Source organism: Hyalella azteca, unplaced genomic scaffold (assembly GCF_000764305.2).
Source record: "Hyalella azteca isolate HAZT.00-mixed unplaced genomic scaffold, Hazt_2.0.2 contig9812, whole genome shotgun sequence".
Classification (NCBI taxonomy): Eukaryota; Metazoa; Arthropoda; class Malacostraca; order Amphipoda; family Hyalellidae; genus Hyalella; species Hyalella azteca.
The window spans coordinates 1-22,488 of NW_025939872.1; the positions used below are offsets into that span (position 1 = coordinate 1).

The 22,488-nt window shown below is 40.8% G+C and overlaps 2 protein-coding genes across 2 annotated transcripts; both read left to right on the plus strand.

Moving 5' to 3' along the window:
* Nucleotides 1-2,445: 2,445 nt before the first annotated feature.
* Nucleotides 2,446-10,410, plus strand: LOC108670479 (cadherin-24; the record flags this gene model as incomplete). Its single annotated transcript, XM_018157955.2, has 5 exons — nt 2,446-2,623; nt 4,564-4,797; nt 8,151-8,572; nt 8,920-9,066; nt 10,301-10,410. Coding segments are annotated over 5 exons (1,074 nt in total), but the record flags the coding sequence as incomplete, so codon positions are not given.
* A 145-nt stretch (nt 10,411-10,555) lies between these two features.
* Nucleotides 10,556-21,638, plus strand: LOC108670481 (neural-cadherin). Its single transcript, XM_018157956.2, has 17 exons — nt 10,556-10,734; nt 11,097-11,386; nt 11,810-11,969; nt 12,071-12,328; nt 12,426-12,613; nt 13,223-13,375; nt 14,316-14,682; nt 15,065-15,432; nt 15,799-15,960; nt 16,195-16,383; nt 16,617-17,197; nt 17,517-17,742; nt 18,241-18,350; nt 19,104-19,238; nt 19,549-19,866; nt 21,142-21,288; nt 21,583-21,638. The coding sequence occupies exons 1-17, from the start codon at nt 10,636-10,638 to the stop codon at nt 21,594-21,596; spliced, it is 3,765 nt and encodes a 1,254-aa protein (XP_018013445.2). The 5' UTR covers nt 10,556-10,635; the 3' UTR covers nt 21,597-21,638.
* Nucleotides 21,639-22,488: the final 850 nt, after the last annotated feature.

Sequence of the window (22,488 nt, forward strand, 5' to 3'; positions counted from 1 at the left end):
AACATAAACAGCAGTGAAGTGCATAATGAGCAAGGCCACTAACAGTTAAACAGAAATTACTATTGATCTGATAAATGACAACCGAAGTAACAAAATTGTTCCGATTTTGGAGAGCAGACTTACCAAGGTTTGCACTTCCAGACCAAACACAAATACACGGAATGCCAGTGGCTGTTTGTTACTAAATGACGGAACTGAATTGAACGCGACTGTCGTTAGTTGTGCAAAAATTACTCTGAATCAAAAATGGAAAATAATTAAATCGAGTCAGAAGTTACTGAAAAATGATGAATTAAAACACAGACTGGTTGAGAGATAAAAGGGTCAGATGCCTTCCGGCAACACTGTGATTATGATTTCACAGAAAATTTTTTTTTATGCGAAAAAATCTGAACAGATATTCAATGTGCTAGCCAAGAGTATTGAGGCTCAAAACTTTACTGGTGGTTTTTGATGTTATGAATGAAACGATGCGCAAAAAGGGGGCTAATTGGATTTTTCAATTTTTATTTCGCAAAGCTAGACGAGATTTTACATTTGATCTTCCTCTGTTTAGGCCGACCGCGTTCCTTTAACGAAGAAAAGTGCGCAGAAGTTTCCAACTATTCTCCATATAGAGTGTGCACGTGCCAGTGGAGGTTGCAATGGTCGATTTTCTGGTGCTAAATTTTATACAACCTCTACAGGATTTACAACTGAAGCATTGATTGCAACCTTATCCAGCCTGCAGAGAGTTCCTTGACAATTCTGTGACCAGAAAATTTCAGCTCATATATAGCGGTGTAAACATGATACCAGTACGCCGTTGTCTGGTGTGAAAGAAGTGCAGGTGGAAATTTCGCCAAATTAACAGCGAACAATTTTGCATGCTTCTTTGATTCTTCATCGAGCTTTGCTCCTACTATATTTTTGTCCGAATTCATTTAAGTATTTGTCGAAAAAATTAAAGGATTTCATTCGGTGTTCTTATATTTATGCTTTTTCCTTAGTCTTATGAAAATATCTAAAAAATGCTCGAATGATTTTTTCTATTTTTAATTGACTTTCTATTTTTAATAGCCGTTAATTTTTGACTTTTAGAGGCGTAAAAGGTTTTAATTACAAAAGAGAAAACCCAATTAAGTTAGAATAATTAAATTTTAAAAAGCTTTTCAGTCACGATACAAAAATAACCTAGTGAGTTACACATCCTTGTTTCCATTCAAGTGAACTTAATGATGAATTGTCATAAAGTTATGTAGGACAATCAAATCTTAAGTTTAAAATAAAGTACATAACAAGTGAGTACAAAATGTGACGAAATTCGTCTGAAAGATATAATTTGGAGCTAAATAATATTTTTATTGATAATTAATTTTAAACACCGAAACGATTCTACCATATTTTGCTACGTTAGACATTCATTATCAATAGTTTTCGTGAAAATGATCATTTTTCATTCTCCATAATTACTTTGATATTGTAATTGTGCCTCAATTAATTGAGGAAAGCTCAAAATATGCGAGGAGTTATAGACAAAAGCCGCTCATCTTGGGCCTCTAGACAGGCAGCAGAGCGCTGGCCTCGTAAATAACATACGCTGACTGTTTAATTCCCAACTTCTTGTGTTTTGCGGGGAAATTCAGGCGGGACTGAAATTATCCCGGCGCCCTCTGCATTCTGGCGGATTTTTGCTCACAGACTTAAGAAGGATTTCGGCCGACGGTTTTGTTGCTAAATTTTAATCGATTCAAGAAAAGCCAAATTAATGAAATGTGTGGGTTAATGAAATAGGTGTCCTAAATTCCATGGCTACTGCGAATAAAGCTTACTAGTTAAAGCGCTTCATTCTAATTGAGACTTCAAATTTCTCACAGCAAATAATTCGAGCGTTGGAGCCTTTACAACAAAATCAATTCATAATAAAAAGGACGCTTGATGTCTGGCATCAGGTGACATTTGATCTCTACGTAAATTGCGACGATGTCTGATCCCCAGAGGAGAAGATAAATACGAAGATAGTATCCTTGATACCGAGGGAGACTTCAAACAAAAGTACAGAGTACCCGACACAATTGCTTGTAATGCAGTAGATCAGGTACACGAAGTGGCCAGGAGTGTTGGGTGTCTGTGGTGTTGAAATTACGTGCGCACTTGCAGCACACGGGCTACTGCAAGTCACTAAGTTACACTGCCTAATGTAAGAAAATGTTTTTATGAAGTAAACGAAATTTTGTGCAGATTCTATAAAACTATTAGTATATGTTGGCAAAATTTGTTCCTTTAAGCAGGTTTCATGTAAGACCAGAGAGTTCGTTTTATTTATTATATAAAACGTCGCGTTTAGGGATTTCAGTCTTTTTAGAGCTGATAGATTAGATCAAGGATAAGAACCCACGGGCGAACCCGCTACTACATTGGTCGAGAATAAATAACTTACAAAAAATTTCACATTTTTTCTGCTAGCCGTTGGACCGTGACGCACCAACGGGCCAGGCGCGCTGGCGTCTGACGGTCACGGCCACGGACGGGCAGTACACGGCCTCCACTGACGTACTCGTCAACCTCAAAGACGTCAACGACAACGCACCCGTCTTCCCGCATGACGTCATCGACGCACACGTCTTGGAAAACTCGATGCCAGGTGATAACTTTTTTAATTAATGATCACGAGCTTGTCATTAGTTTTTTATTGATGAAACTTTTCAATATCATAAACTTAAACCAGAATGAAAAAATTTTGCTTTTTAATGAAAAAAAAATTGATTTCATAATTTCAAGGTGACTCACGACAAAGTTGCTTGTCTTAATATAACATGAAAAGGTGTTAATAAGTATTTGAACTTCTACGCCCCTGACAATCAGATCCGTATCACGGCAAATAATACCTTATAATATTTCGGCACGCGTATCAGGTTTTGGAATTTTAATTGAAAATATTATCGTTTTTCCGTGGTATTTGATTCTAAAAGACGGATTTTTCTCGTCATAAAGTTGGAAGCTCCGCTCCGTTATCGTGAACAAGCCAAGTTTCACGCTCGACAAGTTTATGTGACTTTTATCGATGTAAGGAAAAGTTTACGGCTTTTTAATGGCAGTGGCTTCGATATCGCATGTCGTAATTTACTTATTTTATGCTCTATTGGCAATTTAAATTAAAATTTCAAAGTTTTCTATTCTTAATTACACCGTCGATGTAACTAGAAGCTAATTAAACAACTTGAGTCGCTAAAGTTTTTTGAAAATATTGCAGGTGTTGATGAGTATGATATTATTTAATGTCGAACATTACAGGAAAATTCATGCTTCATTTCCCGAGAATTTACGTTTTGCAATTTAGTTAAAAAAACTTGGAAGTGAACAAGAAACCGCAACATTGGAAATATTCTCTCGGCTTGCTGCAAACTGTCCCGAAACTTTAGATTTCTTTTGTCGATGTGTTTGAGTGCAGGGGCAGCTTCTATACTTGCCAGAACCAACCAACTTCTTACGCAAGCTCCTGTTGGCACAGTTTTGCAGTGCGCATGTGGAATAACATTAGCACGACGACATTTGAAAAGTAGCAACACGATTTTTAGACTATACTTCACATCTCAAGCGTGAAAGTGTCTTCTTAGTGATAACGATCTATATGTTCTCATCAAATTCGTTGAAATATTTCATATTCAGATTTTGGACAATGTCGATGCCTGAATCATTGTTTACTTATTAAATATTATTTCATTCAACGTATCTTCAAAGGTAAGCAATTTGACTAATGTTAAATTTGGTGTCTCATATTCGAAGAAAAGATTTGCAAGTGGCGAAAATTATACACAACAAATTTCCAGTTGAATTAGTGTTGAAGGTAATTAATTTAACTTTTCTTAATACTATTTACCTTTTCGCATACCGAAACGATATGATGAAATCGTCGTTCTGGAGTCGTAAAAAGAACAGCGGTCAAATAAATAATAAGTCGAAGGCGGTCAAAAAAGCACGCGGAGGGCGAGAGGAAGAAGTTCATGTATTCCTTGTCGTGGCGACCTAGCGCGTTCAACGGTCATTTACGCTTTCGTGCGTTTAATCTGTTATAAGACTACAAAAAAAATAAATCTTTTACTTAGCGGGATGACTTGACTAAGTTTTACGCAATGGGTTTGAACTCTAGGGTTGAAGAGAGACTTTGTATTCGAGATACCAGGATTAAAGAGAGATAATTTGGGGCCGAGAGTTCCAGCCCAGACAAGGCAGTAAGTCTGTGCAAGATAAGGAGACATCCTACGCTGTATCAGGCCCGTTAGACCAACTCTCGTCTTACCTCTGCAGGTGACATTTGATCTCTACGTAAATTATGTCGTAATTATGTCTCCACGTAAATATTATTACGTAAGCGTCCTGCGATTCCTGAGGTAAACGCTGAACGGCGGCAGCATCTTACTTTTTCGTGTCTTCGAATATTCCAACAGGACACCTATTTTCTGATGGGGCTTTCCATTACCCCAAATGTGAACACACATGCGCCTGATAAATTTATCTTTCATGCTTTTCCAGCTTGTCAAGTGTCTGAAATTCTTCATGGGGTAATTTAGTTTTTTTCTCAAGGAACTACCGTGGCGGTAGTGACTGCGCACGACGCAGACGACCCGCATGAAGGCGACAACGCCCGCCTGTCGTATTCGCTGCTGAAGAACGTCATTGATGAACGCTCTCGCCTGCCTATGTTCACAGTTGACAGGCAGACGGGGGCTCTGCGTACGGCCGTCTGCTGTCTAGACAGGGAGCACACGTCGTCTTACGGGCTTGTGCTTGCTGCTACTGACGGAGGAGGTCTTCAAGGTTCGTTCTCTACAAATATTATTCTTTTAATGCGATGTGTAACAAACTCTATAGACCTTTAGACCTCTTGCCTGTGTCCCTGTAGCCTTTCATATCCTCCGCTCCATCTTAGATGCTAACCTTGATCTTCACATTCAGCTTCCTGCCACTGGCCATCGGAAGGCTCCCGCTGCATGTGAGCGATGAATTTTTTCTATTTAATAAATGACATTACTTAATAATCATGTCCATGATGATCGACGCCTCCCACCTTAGGAACGACGCCTCCCAGGAACATACTGGGACTTACGATGCGAGATAGCATCGTCTAGGGCTCCATTAATTATTGTTTTCATTATGGAATTGTTTGAAGTGAAATTTTTATTATATTTTTTACATCTAGAAGTTCTATGCTCAAGCAACCAAAACTTCACATTTTATAATTAAATTTAAACCTGACATTCAGCTGCAAAATCTGCCGGTTTTTTAGTCGTGACTCTGAAAGTTTCTGATTTCGATGGTTGGCTTCAGGCGCCGTCTAAAATAATCCTGAAGAAGTAACTCCACGCGTCCGCTCCTCAAAAGCCGCTTGCTCAACTCGTATGAACTTTCCCGGCGCCGCTCACCGAAGTTTATATCGAGTCTTGTAATATCTTTCTATAGGATAACCGGATTATTAACAAGCTATTCTCGTGAGCACCCAAGGCTTGAATCACAATCACGGCAGCTCTGTTAAATGCACTGGCAATTTTACGAATTTCTTTCCCGAGAATCATGGATAATTTTTTAACATTAAAAAATTTAAATTAGGAACAGTCATCATCTTTGAAAAATCCCTAAGCTGCTTAATCCTTCATATTCCCTGGATTTTTTGAGTGATTTCTCAAACCTTTTTTTGATAGCTAGTTCAAATTCAGTTCTTAACTCGCGCTCCATACTTGTCTGGAAAATAATCGGCTTATCTTTGATTTTGTATTTTCCGATATATTCAATAATGTCTGATGCTTATATTATTCTCAAGATCCACTGTACGAATCAATGCTGCGTCTATTGTATTTCTCATTGGTAATATTGTGATAATTTGTCACGTGTATCTATTTTGGATTTTCTGTTTTTCTGATCTTTCTTGCGTCATTCCATCTCAATATTTCTTATATATGCGGTATTCCCGCGGATTTGAAGGGCACAATCCCACAATGTTTTGACGCCCGTCTTGGCACCGGGTGGGAAGATGTCTGCTGGACTGACACGAGCTGCTGGGCTTCCATTCTTTACTGGAAGAAAGAAAAGAGAAGAAGATAAACATTTGCCTGCTAAATACATCCAATGAGCTGTGGTGCCTTCACTATAGGTGTAAAGATACTACGGGTGATAGTATGAATATATATGTTTACATGAATTGCTGTTGGTGTCTCGAGATAAATACACAATATTTTCTTTCTTAATTGAGAAACATTAATATTTCTATTTTTTCTTCTAAATACCATATGATGGCTCACTCATCCAAATATTACCGTTGATGATAAAAGTCTTATTACCGCTCATATTGTTTTCTCTATTTACTATAGAAGGAAAATTCATTATTACCGAACCAATGTTGAAATTAATATAGTTTTTTTCACGCCACCACTTCTCCAAGTGTCCTTTATGGGTTATTTCCCTGCACTGCTTCACTTCCTCCTGATGGATCGATGAGATTATTGATAATCTGTTCAAATTAATCCTAAGTTTCTTCTGATATTTGGGATTTTTCCCCCGTTAAGAACTAGATTTTTTTGTTCCCAGTTAAGAAGTAGAACAAATAAAGTAGATGAAGTAGAAGAAGATTTTTTGTTCCCCAGTTAAGAAGTAGAACAAATAAAATTTTGTTGTTTACAGCCAGATTCAAGAAATAAATTTATATAAATTACTTTATTCGTTTTGCTCGCGTACGCCAAAAATGTCCACCATGTCCAAAAATGCAATTAATTTTTTCCTGGCATTGCTGTTGTCGCCTGTCCGCCGTCGCAGCTGACCGGCCAGCTTAATAATTTGTAAGGAATTTGTGCGAGATTGTGATGTAGCTTTTCTCGAGGAAAAATTCTGCCTTTAGATCATTCGGTTTCCCGAGTGAAGAGTTCAACTCGTTACTTCTTTCCGAGTGAAGAGTTCAACTCATTACTTCTTTCCGAGTGAAGAGTTCAACTCATTACTTCTTTCCGAGTGAAGAGTTCAACCCATTACTTCTTTCCGAGTGAAGGGTTAAACCCATTACTTCTTTCCAAGTGAAGAGTTCAACCCATTACTTCTTTCCGAGTGAAGAGTTAAACTCATTACTTCTTTCCGAGTGAAGGGTTCAACTCATTACTTCTTTCCGAGTGAAGAGTTCAACCCATTACTTCTTTCCGAGTGAAGGGTTCAACTCATTACTTCTTTCCGAGTGAAGAGTTCAACCCATTACTTCTTCCCGAGTGAAGAGTTCAACCCATTACTTCATTCATTTTGATACCACTACCTCCATCCGTATTCTAATCGGTGATCCGTCGAATCAGCTCATTTTGAGCACTTGATTATTTCTTAACAAAGGACGTAAATTTTGTTCATTGTATGGTTAACAATGGAAACGTCCCTATGCACTCGTCTTTTTTTCGGAAGCTTGTTGGTTGATAAGTTATGCTATTTTTCGGATCATTATCTGTAATTATGCGCACGATTCGCTTAATGGCGACCGACTCTACTTAGAAGATTTTTTACTTTAATTTTATTCAAATTGTTCATTTATATTTTATAATGATGATAATCCTTCCTAATAAATATCCAGCGTACTAGCTACCAGCAACAGGCCTCCCATGCCTCGCTCATCGTCTTCAACATAGCGATGGTGCGCTAAATAACAGCAGCTTTTCTCCGAAGCGTTTTTTTACTATATTGCGAGCGGTGCGTGTGAATTTAGTTCCTTTATGACCGCAGCAACTTGGGTTTTGTTGACATTTGCTCTGACAAAGCCTTGTTTTTTACGCAGCGTCTTTGGCGAAGAGCATAGCTCTCTTAAATAGCGCCTCGCACTAACGAAACGCCAGTTAACATTTCCCATGCGACCATAAAATCGTGTTGCACCGTAAAGTCTAAACTTCCAGTTTGTTCCGAAAAAGCCTGCAGAAGGAAGTACAAGTGATCATTTTTGACATTTCTTTCCTACATTTTATCCCAAATAAAACATGTTAGGATTCCCAATAATTTTTGACTGACTACAATTGAATCACATTAATTTTTTAAAGATTAATTTTAACTATACATTTGATTAGCCTCAAAAACACTAAGTTAGCGTACAATGTTATTAAATTATTGTTGAATGTCGCTAAGGAATAGAAAATAATTACGTTGCTTTTGTTCAGGTACTTGTACCGTTACCGTAAACATCGACGACGTCAACGACGTTCCTCCTTCCTTCGTGCGATCGCACGTCGATGTCTTGGTCCCCGAACATCGTCAACCATCTTTCCAGCGTTCTTCGTCCCAAGGAGCTTCTCCATCCAACGGAGCATCGTCATCCAACGGAGCATCGTCATCCAACGGAGCATCGTCATCCAACGAAGCATCGTCATCTCCCGACGTTTCGTCATCCGACGAAGTTCCTTCGTCTATCGAAGTCACGTTGCCCAAGGAAGCACTATCATCCAGCGCAGTGTTGTCTTCCAACAGAGAATTTCCCTCCCGCGGCCTTCCATCGTCCAAATCTCGCAGCAACGTCTCTGAAAATTTCATCTCGACTCTCGTGGTGACGGATCCTGATACAAGCAACGTGTTTGCATACCGGGTAATTGATGGTTTATGTCATAGGCAGAACGGTGAGCTTTAATTAATAGTTATCTTTGCATTAAAATATTTTGAAACCCATTACAGGACAGCAGGAAAAGTAGTGCAACCAGCCAAAGTAAGATGATCGATATCGAGCTCGTGACAAGTACATGAGTTAGTTTGTTTTCAAATAAATCAATTTTATATTCAGTGTTGCACGAAGAAAAGGTGTAAGCAACTTAAATGTTTTATCGATAATAATACCTGCATTTTATACATAAATAAAACATAGCAATAGTCGTCCAGGTTATTGACTCATATAGATCGAAATACAATCTCTTGTTCGCACTTTCACGCGCACGACAGGTGGTGCCAGGGAGCGGCCACGGCTGGCAGCTGGTGGAAGTGGCAGCAAACACAGCTGGTGCTGACCTGTTCTCTAGAGTGCCGCTGGATTTTGAGAACCCACAGCACAGAGCGGGACTCAACTTTAGAGTGCAGGTCACCGATCAGGTGCGTCGTCATGTGTAAGGTTGTTCCTCGTTGAGTTAATTAGGCGCATTACTGCGATGTATAAATTTGGTACGTGCGTGATACAAGCGTGAGTATATTCTTATGTGCAAAAGAATTAATCATTTTTTGAGTAATTATGTGATTATCAGATGAATTCTTCCTTTTCTTAATTCTGAATTTTAAAGTTTTTTTTCATCATGGGAAAGTATATTTCATTGATCATTCAATTAAATTTTACCTTAACATTTTTAGGTATTGTTGCAATTAAATCCTTTAGTACGATAATAAATAAAAATCAGGTCATTAAATTTTACATTTTTAAAATTGTTTCTGCTTACACGAATGATTCGTATTGGTATCCTCTAATATTTAAGATTTTCATTAATCATTAAAATATAGTGAGTGGTCATTTAACCTAATGATTTTTATGATAAGAATTTACTGATTCAGTGCCATGCAACCATCACCTGAAAATTGGTGCCCTTGTAAAACCTCGAACCCTTTATTGAAACAATGTGATTAGATTAGAAACAGATCCCTTAACTTATTTTTTATCAAATTCTTTATTTCAAATTGCGGGATTATTTTTTCGTGATTCTAGGAATATTGAGAGGTTTTCTCGGGGGATCGGACACACATTTGAAAACAATCTCAAAGCCTCCGTAGACTTTCGACTTCACTTGTTTTGGCCATTGTCGATATCGTTTTCCTATTGGAGCTTCCTTGTGGTGCTCAACATCGGACCATCAGACGGATCGCACCTTGTCGGAGTTGGGAATTTTCTTTCACACGCCACTTTCTTCAGAAACTCCGTTACTAGATTTATTTTTGACCAAGAGTAGTTGAAAGTTTCATCGCAATTCGATATATTTTCTGAACATAGTATTACGACAAAACAAGCTTGAAGATGTATAAACTAATTGTCTAAATTCCGTTTACATCACTTTGGCTGAGTTACTTAGTGTTTACGTGAATTGTACAAGATTAAGAATTTCGAAATGTATTCATTTGTTTGACATCGGTCCAACTGGCGGTTCCCTTTTCCCTCGTCTGTTACATGTCTCTACGGATATATTAATGATTGTCTCTAATGCTATTCTTATCTAAAGACCTCATGATGGAAATTCACGAGCGTTGAGATACAAAGGGTTAGCTGTTGGCGGTTCGTAACTGTGACTCTCATTCTGGCACCCGTGACTCTCTGGCCCCGTGACTCAGGCACCCGTGACTGTAGGGCGACATGCCGTGGAGCTCGCACCCCCGCGCGTCGGAACGCTCTGTCACGGTCACCGTCCAGGCTGACACCCGTGACTCTCTCTCTCTCTGACACCCGTGACTGTAGGGCGACATGCCGTGGAGCTCGCACCCCCGCGAAATATTAATGTAGCTCATTACCCCCGCTTCACTATTACAATTACTTCGTGTCGAGCGCTACTGAAGAAACACCATTGATCAGGACGAGCGTCTGCTGGTGGAGGAGTTGTGGTGGTAGCTGAACTGCTGACTCTGAGGCCACTCAGTGCAGCTGTGTCAGTGCCACTGACATTGTCAGACGCTGGTTCACCGCCTATGCGACGGCAGATGACGCTGACTCTGGTGCCTCACTCAGCTGAGTCAGCTCATCGAGACGTCAGCCTCGTTAAGATTGCCACCGTCGTGTCAGCTCACGTGAGTGTATCTGATGCCTGGCGTTATTGTTGCTGATAATTGACGTTTATATTGCTGACGAGGAACACTAATAGTCATGGCAGTCATGAGAGTAGCTCACAGTTATGAATGTAGATTACAGTTATTAGTATAACTGACAGTTGGGAGAACATCTGGTAGTTATGGATCCCGCTGACATAAATTAGTACAGCTGACAATGGCAAGTACATACATTATTATCTAATTACTATTCTCTAAATAATTATCAGTGAGTTGAAGCAGATCTTCTGAGATTTCATTGCTCATGTTATTATAATATTTTAATGGTTTATTACTTATTTGTTGTATGAATGAGCAATTCAGTATTTAAGAATATACTGCAGGCGGCCCCTCCAGCTCCCCTCGGGCGTCTCCCTCGCCTGCCCTTCCCTGGCGACGCAACGCAACGCCACGGAACCGACACTGAAACGGATAATGTATCCTCACTATTCAGGGATAAATTCAGGTTCAACTTTGATGAACCTGACCCTGTTTATGGGCAATCCTTGGGTAATTTTAGCCGTGGATTAGGTCAATTCAGCGCTCGAATTACATGGCAGGGAGCTAATTCAGGAATCCGCCTGGATAGCGACTCAGGATTGTTGCTGCTGGATCCTGCAGCTGGGCTGGGACGGTGGGTGTATTCATGAATATTTTAAATCCAGATTAATTGATGAATGACAATTTCAATTTATTCATATCATTTGTCTTCCACAGTGTCATGTAATCTGGCGCTGACAGAATAACGGCGAGCACGATTTTTTATGTAGCCTGAATTGAATTCTTTGATGTGTGATGAGAACTTTACTGCCCCATTCATACTCAAAAATGTGTCCTGTAAATATGTTGGTCAGAATTTAATGCGGCAACAACTTCTCAATTAAACACTTCAACAAAGTTTCCGTCGCCTAGCGCCTTTGCTTGCCCCACTGTGTGCTCGAGTTCTTATTTGCAACTGTTAAGATTGCAGTCTTTCCCGAGAGACACGGCGCAGTTGTGCTTTAATAGCTTCTTTTATTTCGTGGAGATCATTTCTTCGACTTGTGTCCGCTTGCAGGCATGAAGCGAAGCTGCTTCTCTCGTCAGCGTCGGGCGAAGCGCACGAGCTGACTGTTTACGCTGACGTCAGCAGCGTCGGAGTTGCTGACACGCTGAAATCTACACCAATCGACCTTGCCATCTTGCCTCACGACCTCCTCACGAATGCTGACGCTGAGGTGAGTGATGACTTTGATGTAGTCTACGATGAGAATTTTGTCACTGACCGTGTTAAATTTCATAATTATATTCCTGGTAACACCATTGAAAAACATTACAGGAACCAAACTCTGAATCTCCTCTTGACCGTCTCCTGAGGCTGCTGAATCAGCATCTTGCTGACTACTCAGAATTATCAAGTACACACTCCGCAAAGCCGTACGATATGTCAGCCATTCAGCCACACGTCATGGTTGTGGCTGTAGAAACCATACGGCTCAACCATGACAGCCACACCAGAGTGTGGCTCCTTCAACAGCCACCTGAAAGGCACCTCAGATTTGCCCTGGAGCCTCTAATATTCCAGCATCAGCATGAGGTGAACTAAATAATAGTGTCGAAATAGTGAATAACTTGCTTTAATTTATGCAAAATTTACTGCCCCTACTCTTCTAAGTACGGTCGTGGCACGGCAGATCGAGGCCGAAGTCGGTGCGGCTGTGTTGGGCGTGGGCGTTTCGGCGCTGGGCGACTGCGCGTCTCGACGAGTTGCGTGCCGCTGTTGCTGCCGCGACCGCCTGGCGCTGGACCAGCGCTGGCACCTCGCGGATGCCGGCGCTCGCAGCCACGCCGGGCCTTCCCTGCGTATAGAATCTTCGTGCAGGTGAAAGAAAACACCTTGGTATTTGTACCCAAAAAATAAATTTATGTTTTTTTAGTGTTTAAATTGCTTTTTTTATCGCGTTTATTTTAATGTCGTGACATTTTTCACGCCCTGTTTTGTTAAAAAAAAAAACAAACGTCGTCATGTTCACTCGTGTTTGTGCCCGTCAAAAACGAGGCTTACTCTTCATTAGTTGGAACTGTCAAACAATTTCGGAGCTCATAGTTAAATACTCGTGCCAAATTAAGACCAGTATATTAAGATCAACCTATTTGGAAAGAAACTTTTGCATAATTCACACTACTCGTTTAGGAACAAATGTAACAGCGCCATAGGTCACATAATTCTTCAAACCAGACCGATATCTTTCGAACTTTTAATATCATCAGGAATTCTATCCTATTTTTAAGTCAACGAATAGTTCTTTTATTGGTCGTTTTACCTGATATTTCATAACACTCAATTCTACGAAAACAGGAAGATAAGCAAAGAAATTCAATAATAAATATATAACGCAGACGAATTTTACTAGAATGAGAATCATCTAAGCTGTATAAATATAAACCCACGATAATGCTCACTTCTTCTCAAGCACCACACGCTGTTCAGGTGTCCAGTGCAGGACGGCGCCGAAGAGGAGCGCGGGCAGCTGGCTAGCCTGACTTCGGCGCACGCGGTCACCGCCGGGCCACAGCCGGCATGCAGCCGGGGCGCCTGCCGCAACGGCGGCAAGTGCCTGCCTCACGCCGCGTCTGGGCCCAGGTGAGGCGTTGCGACGCCGTGTCATGAGCGGCTGACCGGCGCCTCATTTGCCTGCCTGCCGAGAAGAAGGCTGCCCAGTTCTTGATTTTCAATGACTCACCGTTGGTGGTCACTTTCAAATTGTGTATAATTTACAAATGATCGTAACTCATTTATCAAATTATTGAAAATTTAAAGGAAAGTGAAATTTAAAAGAATGTCAAAATATACCAATCAACAAAATTGTTCTAAATAAAATATATAAAAAAAATTTAAAAACCACGTTTTCTTAATGGACAAATAAAACAAATAAAAAAGAAAAACTTTAAATAACAACGTGTCCCTAACGGACACAAAACAAAAACATTAACTCCTACATAACATTACATAACATTCTACATAACTTTAATGTTATGTAAGAGTTACTATTTTTCTTTTTTGTCCGTTAAGAAAACGTGGTTTTTGAAAATTTTTCTTTTTTTATTTGTTTTATTTGTCAGTTAAGAAAACGTGTTTTTTAAAAGTTTTTTTATATGTTTTAATTAATTGTTTTTAGTTTTGAAACCACCAGGAAAACTTGGTTTTTAAAATTATTTTTATATTTATTTATTTTCTACTTTTTAGTTTAGCAATTTTAGCAATTAAAATCATTTTCCAGGTTTGGGAACTCTGGATATTCGACAAAAAAAAACTCGATTGACAACCGCGAATTTCTAGGTTTCTTTTTTATTAAAACAAATAGAACAAACAAAAACAAAAAATTTTAATTATTACTTCTGATGATCAAATCTTGAATTGTTAGGCAGCATAAGCATGCATACCAAATTTCAAGTTTCTAGGATCTTCAGAAGTGCTCTAAATTAAGGTTTGAATTATTGATGACAGACAGACACGGAACGAAAATAAGAAAAACGTTGTAAAATAAGTAAAATTTTTCCTCAAAATGCCATCATTTCGGCAGGTGCGCGTGTCCGGGCCACACAGTGGGCCCACACTGCAAACTTCTCACCCGACATTTCAGGCCATACAGTCCTGCTTCTGTATCCGAATATTCGTCTGTACCCTCATTCATGGTGCTGCCTTCCCTCCCCACTTGTTCACAGCTGCACATCACCATCTTCGTGCTGACTCAGCACAAAACTGGCAACATTCTCAGCTCCCAGTCACGAGTCGATCAAAATTCTCGATACTTTCACTTTCTCCTCGATGATGGAAGACCCAAGCTCACCATCAAAAGTAGCGGACCAAAACCTCCGAAAAGTTTGACTCTGCAGAAAAATATCGCTGATAATGTTTGGCATCGACTCGACGTTTTTTGGATTAATGAGGTAAATGGATAGTTTGATCAATTTTGAATATAAACGTATGCCTACACGAACAACGCGATTGTACTTGAATTTTATGAGAAACACTGAATTTTCTACCGTAGACGGCCCATATTGAAGAATTAATATTAACTTCGCTTCGTGGCATTTAAATAACTCTTGTCTGACCGCCAAGAGTTAATTAATTTTTTTTTAGAAAATTAATCAAATTAATCAAAGAAAGTTAATCAAATATTCGTCAATTTACCCATAGAGTTTCTCAAGTGTCGTAATGTTCTGCATAGTTTGTCACCATTGTATAATTTTCTGTTCATCTTTATCGAACTTCTTAAGAATTCCAATATTAATTATTTCCGTAGTATTTCTGTTTCAACTGACGTTGCAGACGGTGACCGTGATGCTGGATCACTGCCTGGACACAGGTTCAGATCCCTTCGCCTCGACCAGCCAAACAACATCCAGCCTTCCTCTCGAGTCCACCCAATGCCGGGGCTCTCTTCCCCTTACCTACAACGAAGGCCCTATTGGTTGGGGAGCCCCTCTCCAGCTTGGGGGACGTTATGAGGACCCCAAATCTTCACACGAGAGAAAATCTCTTAACTCTGAGAATGATTTTCACGGCTGCTTGTCGCACGTGCGCGTCAACAAAGAATTCCAGGACCTCGGGTCGCCAGGCGCCATGACCGCGAGCGTGGCTGGTTGTGGCGCCCTCTCCTGCTTCCGGCCCTCGAACGCGTGTCCTCGGCACGCTCGGTACGCTTCGTGTCATCTCAACCAAGAGAAGCTTGTTTATTGGATCTTGAAATGCAAACGAAGATTATAAAAAAAACTGTCGATTTCTCCAGTTTTACGACTTGAATTTAATACTTAGCTATTTGACAGCCCGGAATTTTCACCGCGGCAATAAATATCATGGCCTTGAAAGTTTTTGCATTTAATTACCCAGTATTCGTTTTATGTGATGCCTCGTATACCATATATTTATCAGTGATGTATTATTTTACAGCATGTTCATCAATCTGAATGTTAAAGTCGATTAATTCTATAATAAGCCAATATTATGCATGAAGTTTGATGATACAACAGTTCCCGATGATTCGATTCGTCACCATACCGCAGATGCCAGGGGTCGCCGGGCAAGGAGCAGTGCGAGTGCGCCCCGGGGCGGGCGGGTGCCGGCTGTCTGGCCGAGTCTCCGGCGCTGTTCTTCCTCAGCAAAAGTCATGTCAACGTTGCTCTCTCCTTCACTCCGCCCGAGTATTGGGCGCAAATTGAGCTTAGGTTTGGAGTTTTCCTCCATAAGTTTAGTACAATTTAATTCCACCACTTCACGAACTTTGAAATTATGTACAGAAAATTATGAGAAGTAGGAAAGCTCTGATATTCTATGCAATTGATCATTGTTTCCAGTCTGTCAACAATTACGAATTGAATTTAATGGAGTTAACTTGCATTAATTTTTCAGTGAAACATGTGTCCAAGATTCATGACTCACAATGCATAAATTTTATTTAGGTTCCGGGCGCGGACGAGCGACGGTACACTTGTGCTTCTGCGGTCACGTCACCGCACCGACTGGCTGAGTGTAGAGCTCCAGGCCGGCAGTGTTTGTCTTGTCGTTGGCTTGGACGGTCGCGTGTACACTTCGCTCTGCGTTGCTAAAAAATTCGATGACGGGGAATGGCATCACGCCATCACACTCAGGTACAAGGATACTTTTAAATTAATCATTTGTTTGCTGGTAGTGAAAATTATGTATTTAATAACATTATAACTTGGTGATAAAACTTGTATTAGTGTCTATTTATCTTAAGGAAATGAATAATAGATAAACTACTGAGGTATGTCAGAAAATATGTCATTGATATGCCTCTTTTATCAATTTAAGCAACTGATATTCCATGCCAATATTATAGAAATAAGAGTTTTCATTGCAGGCACGCAGAGTTGCTGGAGGTGGCCATAGATGAGGCGGAGCAAGACTCGTACGCCAGCGCTCTGCTGCCAGAGCTGCAGAGTTTACCTTTCAGCGTCAGCAGACACGACGGCGCGTGGCTGGGAGGTCTGACTGAGAGTGCGGGTGTGAGGCCAACATCTGCGGATAAAGCCTTCAGATCTGTGGATGTGGCCTTCAGATCTGCGGATGTGGCCCCGAGATCTGTGGATGTGGCCCCGAGATCTGTGGATGTGACCTTCAGATCTGCGGAGGCTGCCTCAAGTTCTAAGGAAATGGTTGAACTTACACAGAATTCTCCAGATGCGGCTAGAAAATTACTCATATCTTCACCAAATTTCGTTGAAAGCAAAACTGAAGCGTCTACTTACAAGCAACGCGAGTCTCTATCACTAACCCATCACTCCAACGTCCGGCCGCTTGTCTCTGGGAGATCGGACGATCCTCGGCTCCCTGGCTTCGAATATTTCAGATTTTCCCGCAAGAAACGATCTCGGTCTCACCGCAAGAGGAGGAATAGAGTCGAGCTGGATGGCGGCAGCTTGTGGAAGGATTTTAATAATGGTGTAATGAGCGGAAATGTCTGTGTTCAATCTGTGAAAAGAGATTGGTTGCATGCATTCATGAATGCATTCTATCATTAGTGAAATTGAGCATTGATGAGATATAAATAGAAATAGGGTTTCACTAAAATTCAATTTTGCATTATCTAGTTTGATTTTTAGTTTACTTGGAATTCTAATTAACCCTGATTGATTTCATTTTGAAAATCAAAAACGTATTATACGCACACGTTTATAATAAAAGCTCCTATGGTACCACATACGCTCCTGAAAGTTCCCCTTTCGAATATCTTTTAAATTGAATATACTTTTTCTGCCAGGCTGTTTGTCTGCCGTTCGCGTCTTTGGACATTTGCTGCCCTTGCCTGAAATTGTCGATAATAACCACGGCAGCAACAACAAAATCAAGAACACGAGTAATTCAGCTGGTTCAGTAACGTCTTTTGCAAACGTCATCTCGGGCTGTACGTCGCCGTCTGTGTGCACCAACACCAGCTGTCCTCCTCCTCTGACCTGCGGCCACAGCTGGGGCCTCAACACCTGCGGGTTTGTAGGGGATTTGAATCTTAATTAGTAAAAAATTTATTGGTGGTTGATTGGTGTTGCTCCATAACTTGCTCACTCGAAGCCACAGGTCATACAGATCATTAGGCTACTCTCGTGAAGATCAAAATATAATTTTCAGATTGTGTTTCCACTATTTCATTTGCATTCCCTTCATCCCTCTCATTTTCGTCCCTTTCTTTCACATACCCAATTCCCTTCCCACTATAGCAGGAATCATTCAACTATTTAGAGATTTTTCTCTATTATCGATCGAAGTACAAGCTTCAGATCATGTTCTGTATTTCCTTATCATTTGCATTCCCACCATACGAAGTTTGTACTTGCTATAGCCAATTACTTACTCACCTGAACAAGAATCATAATGCCGTTCATCAAATATCTTCTCTAGCAACGTACGAGCAATCGAATCGATAATCTCACATTTTCTATTTCAACAATTTTAATTTGTATATTAAATTGTACGCAATGGCGTTGCAGGTGCGCCGCTGGCGAGGAACTCTCGCGTGACGGCACCGCGTGTTTAGACGTCGACGAATGCCGCTACGACCCTTGCCTCAATCTGGGCGTGTGTGTAAACACTCATCCTGGTGAGTTTATTACTTGCATAATTCATTCCTTTCACTCGTGTCTTGTATGATCGCATCCGGCTATTTGTTGTCCATACTATTCATGTTGCTAGTTTTGCCTCGTATCTGCCAGAACCAATGTGCTTGGGTCCATCAGAACTTTGAATTCATTCATTGAACTTAACTCGATTAAAATGAAGCGCTCTATCTTTCAATTTGAAACTTTCAAATGCTACTCATATTAGTGAAATAATGTGTCATTTTTTGGAATGCTTCAAAATTCGGCTGTTATAGATCATAATTTCGTATGGGAAATAATTTTGTCGCTCTCAGTGTGATTAAATTTGAATTTCATGATTAAAGATCCGAATTCAGTGGAATGTTTATTGTGCTTTGTGTATGGGTCTTCCAGCGATCAATTTATCCGACATCCGCATGCGTTCCCTTAGTGGTCTTAGCAATAAACGCGGGTCATTTCATGAAAATTTTTCACTTTTGGTAGAAACACTTACATGTCATGAATAATTATGAATGATCATGCTCCTGAATAATTACGTTCTTATTCGATATGTTGATATATTTATTTATAAGCGCCGTGGCCTACAAATCAAACTTCAGAGCAGAGTACACGAGGGTTTCCTAACAATGAGCTTCTACGGACCAAATTTCATTATTCTGTCTGGTTTACTTCCAATCAGATTACAATTCCTCTATCCAATGAATATACAGCATCGCTGCGCACCTCCGTTTTCTCTGATAATTTGCCGCGGCCAGGGTACCGCTGCGTCTGCGGACCGGCGCACCGCGGAGAGCACTGCGAGTGGGGCGCCGCCGGGGCGCTGGAGGCTCCGTACTCGCTTAGCATTCTGGTGGCTTCAGCTGCTACCTCAGCAGCTGCACTGTTGCTCAGTAATGTTGCTCGGTTCCACTATTTTTATTTCCACATTTACTGATTTATGTCTAGTTTTCTTTATGTTTTTTTGCTAATCCAAATTTAATCTATGGTCTCAAAATCACCACACAGTTTTGACATTTTTATAGGACTTTCACCATCTTGGCAAACGATTGTTTCAAAAAGTTACATTAGTATAAAGAATATTGTCCCAATGTTACGTCGATTTTAGAACATGTCAACTTCACAATTTCCGGAGTATAACAAATTTTCATTAGCAGCCGTAAATAAATTTGATGTCTAACGACGTATTTAATTCATTTTCAGTTATCGTGAGCTGTCTCCTATGCCTCGTTCTGAAGAAGAAACGGCGAAGGAAATCTGCGCGTTGTTGCAGTGAGAGCGACGCGCGGGACCGACGAGCGAACGCCAACAAAAGACGCCCGTTGCCTGCTTCGACCAAAGACGGTCTGGCGCCTCTGTCCGAACTCGCGGAACTATCGCCAGGGTCTTGTTCTTTGATTCCTTCTAATTCCTCGTGCCATCTGGGAACCAAGGGGGAATCGTGTTCTGTAGAGCAAACTGCACAAAAAGAGACCTCGGTATCAGTCATTGGGAGCTGCCCACCTCGCATATCCGTTGTTGGTGAGTTTTTGTCAATTCAAACACTTAAATTTACAGTTGTATGCAATTCTGTTTATTCTTCGTGTGACCCTGTCATTGCCGTGGTGTGAGTGCTTTCTAAATGCGACGACGGTTGAGATAACATTGATGAGCCGCCGTGGCTCCGGCATGTCGGTGGGACGGATATTTACTCCTATTAATTGGTTTTCGCTTGCCTCACAGCAGAGATGCCGTAGTTGTATACGGATCCCCAGAGGGTTCCTTTTCCAGCTTGAGCCCGCCTGGAGACCTACTCCGAAAGAGGCATCTAAAGCCAAGCTTTCGCCACTCAGAGAACCCTAACTTTTGTTGGACATGAAGGCAAACGCAGTCGATTCCAGAAGAGTATCCTCACGATTTCCGCATCTCATCGACGACGGGTGAAAACTTGGGAGCCAGTGACGTTCAAGCTAACTGGCAACTTGAACACTCACTGAGGAGTGAGCCGAATAATGAGCTCTAGATTCGCGACGGAGCACTCACGTTGAAAGTGTAAAATAAAACTAAAAGTCAATCAATAATCGACATTAATTCATTGGCAGCTTCTTTCGTCACCGTCGAGCCACACGAAGCATCGAACAAAACAAAGGAAACGATCTACTAACGAAATGAGCCCAAATACACAGTCGAAAAATTTTAAGAGCAGCTCAGTCACTTTGTTGCCAAATTAAACTACCAATGAAGAAGATAATGTAGGGTACTGGTGATTTCCCATTATATGAGCTGCATGCAAGCTTCGAACTGTGGTAAGGTTACCGATGCTCAATGACGGTTAATTCCTCGCCCGCGCCGTTGCCACAAGTGCCAGCAATTCAACATGGAGCCAAAAGCTGTCGAGCAACCACTGCTAAATGCCAAAAGATGCACATGAGTTGCCGTGCCACTGCCCAGCTATATGCCCCAATTGTAGTGAACCATAGCGGGCATCCTCACTATTACACACTCGAACTCGTCTAGATGGCCCAGTGCCCCGGACCTCATCTCCGCCGAGTTGGTCCCGACGCACACAAGTATCCTGGCTACACCAAAACGAGTTGCTAATATTGCCCGTTCAACACCGAACGTATGTGCCGATTTCGCTCTTTAGCTCGCGATGCCAATCGTGCCATTCAGCGTGAGATAATTCGACCTTGAAGCGAAAGTAATTGGGCCAATTAACGAACTAGCTAGGCTTAGTACACTTTAAGTTACTTTCATCGAACTGTTATTGTTATCTCGCATGTAGGTCTTTAACTTGATCATTTTACTTTACGACAGGCATGGACCTCGTTAATCTACCTATCCCAACTGGCGGAACCACTGACATGGGAGACCCAGACATACTTCTCCCTCCACCGCCCCTGCAGTTCAACCCCAGCAGCACAACCTTCGGGTTTGATGGTGGAGGTCTGAACTCCAGAGCAGGTTCGTTCTATTCGGATACTGGGATAATTTGCTAGGGAAACCTGGACAAATACTGCAAACAATTCTGCAAAACCTGGACAAATGCTGTAAACAATATTTCTCTTGAAACGTGCAGTAATAGAGAGATTTTAATTCTTATCTACAGTATCTGCTCGATATTAAAATTAAATTTTAATCATGCGAAAATTCCATACGCAGAGATGAACGCGGGAGTGTAAAAAATACAAAGAATACTATCACTTTGAAATTTTGCTATATTGTATTGAAAATCATAATATGTATTCTTTATTTCAGGTTCCATTCATTGAAGTGAGTGGAGAAGAATGCTGAAAGTGTTCGCTCAACACGTACAATGTTTATATCAAATATTATATTTGCTACCAATAAAACCGGCGATTTTCATTTGCCTTTCCCTGGTTTAAATTAAATTTTATAATCGAATCCCACAAGCTGGAAGACATTAGTGACTCCTGCCGGTGTAAAATTATTATATTTTTCGAATTTTGATAGAGATCAAAGTTAAATTGCTCTAGTTATCGGTCAGCTCAGGTTAATTTCCGTCTCGAATCACGAAATTTATAACAGAAAACTCATTACTGAATCAGTGAAACTAACAAAACCAACGATATTATTTTTTCCACTGCGCAATTGCGAAGTGAATTGATTATTCGACAATAATCTCTCAGACGATGTTATTCACACCCATTTCTCAAAGTATAGTTTGAAATTGTTGATCAGCAAACGTGAAGATTGACATTTGGGAAGCATTTCATGAAAAAGACTTTTAATTCTCTTGGCATAATAGCGGATGGCATTCAGGCGTATTCTCTTGGCATTCAGGCGTAAAAAGCCGCCTACTGTGAATGATTGTGCGGTAAATGCGGTTGCCTGTTTTTGACGCATGCGGCATTTGCTGTCGTGTGCGAATTATAACGCGGCAAATACCGCTGCGTATTTTTTGACGCATGCGGCATTTCACGTCGTGTGTGAAAGGGGCTTTACTGCACTCTCTACACCCTCGTCTCATCTTCCCCAAAACGTCCCCTTCCCAACTGTAATCATACGAACTACACTAGAATTACCAGCCTTCGCCCGACAAGGCTGATCGACCGGCCAACAAGGCCTGTCCGCTAGGGCTAAAATACACTTTGTGGACAATGTACTATATTTTAATTTTTCCTTTAAACTATCATTCGATCC

Excerpts from the sequence above, each read along its gene's own strand:
- LOC108670481 (XM_018157956.2), top strand. The coding sequence starts at position 10,636 with ATGCGACGGCAGATGACGCTGACTCTGGTGCCTCACTCAGCTGAGTCA. Across the intron at positions 12,614-13,222 it reads CGTATAGAATCTTCGTGCAG|GTGTCCAGTGCAGGACGGCG; the intron begins GTGAAAGAAAAC and ends CACGCTGTTCAG. Across the intron at positions 18,351-19,103 it reads GTGTGTAAACACTCATCCTG|GGTACCGCTGCGTCTGCGGA; the intron begins GTGAGTTTATTA and ends TGCCGCGGCCAG.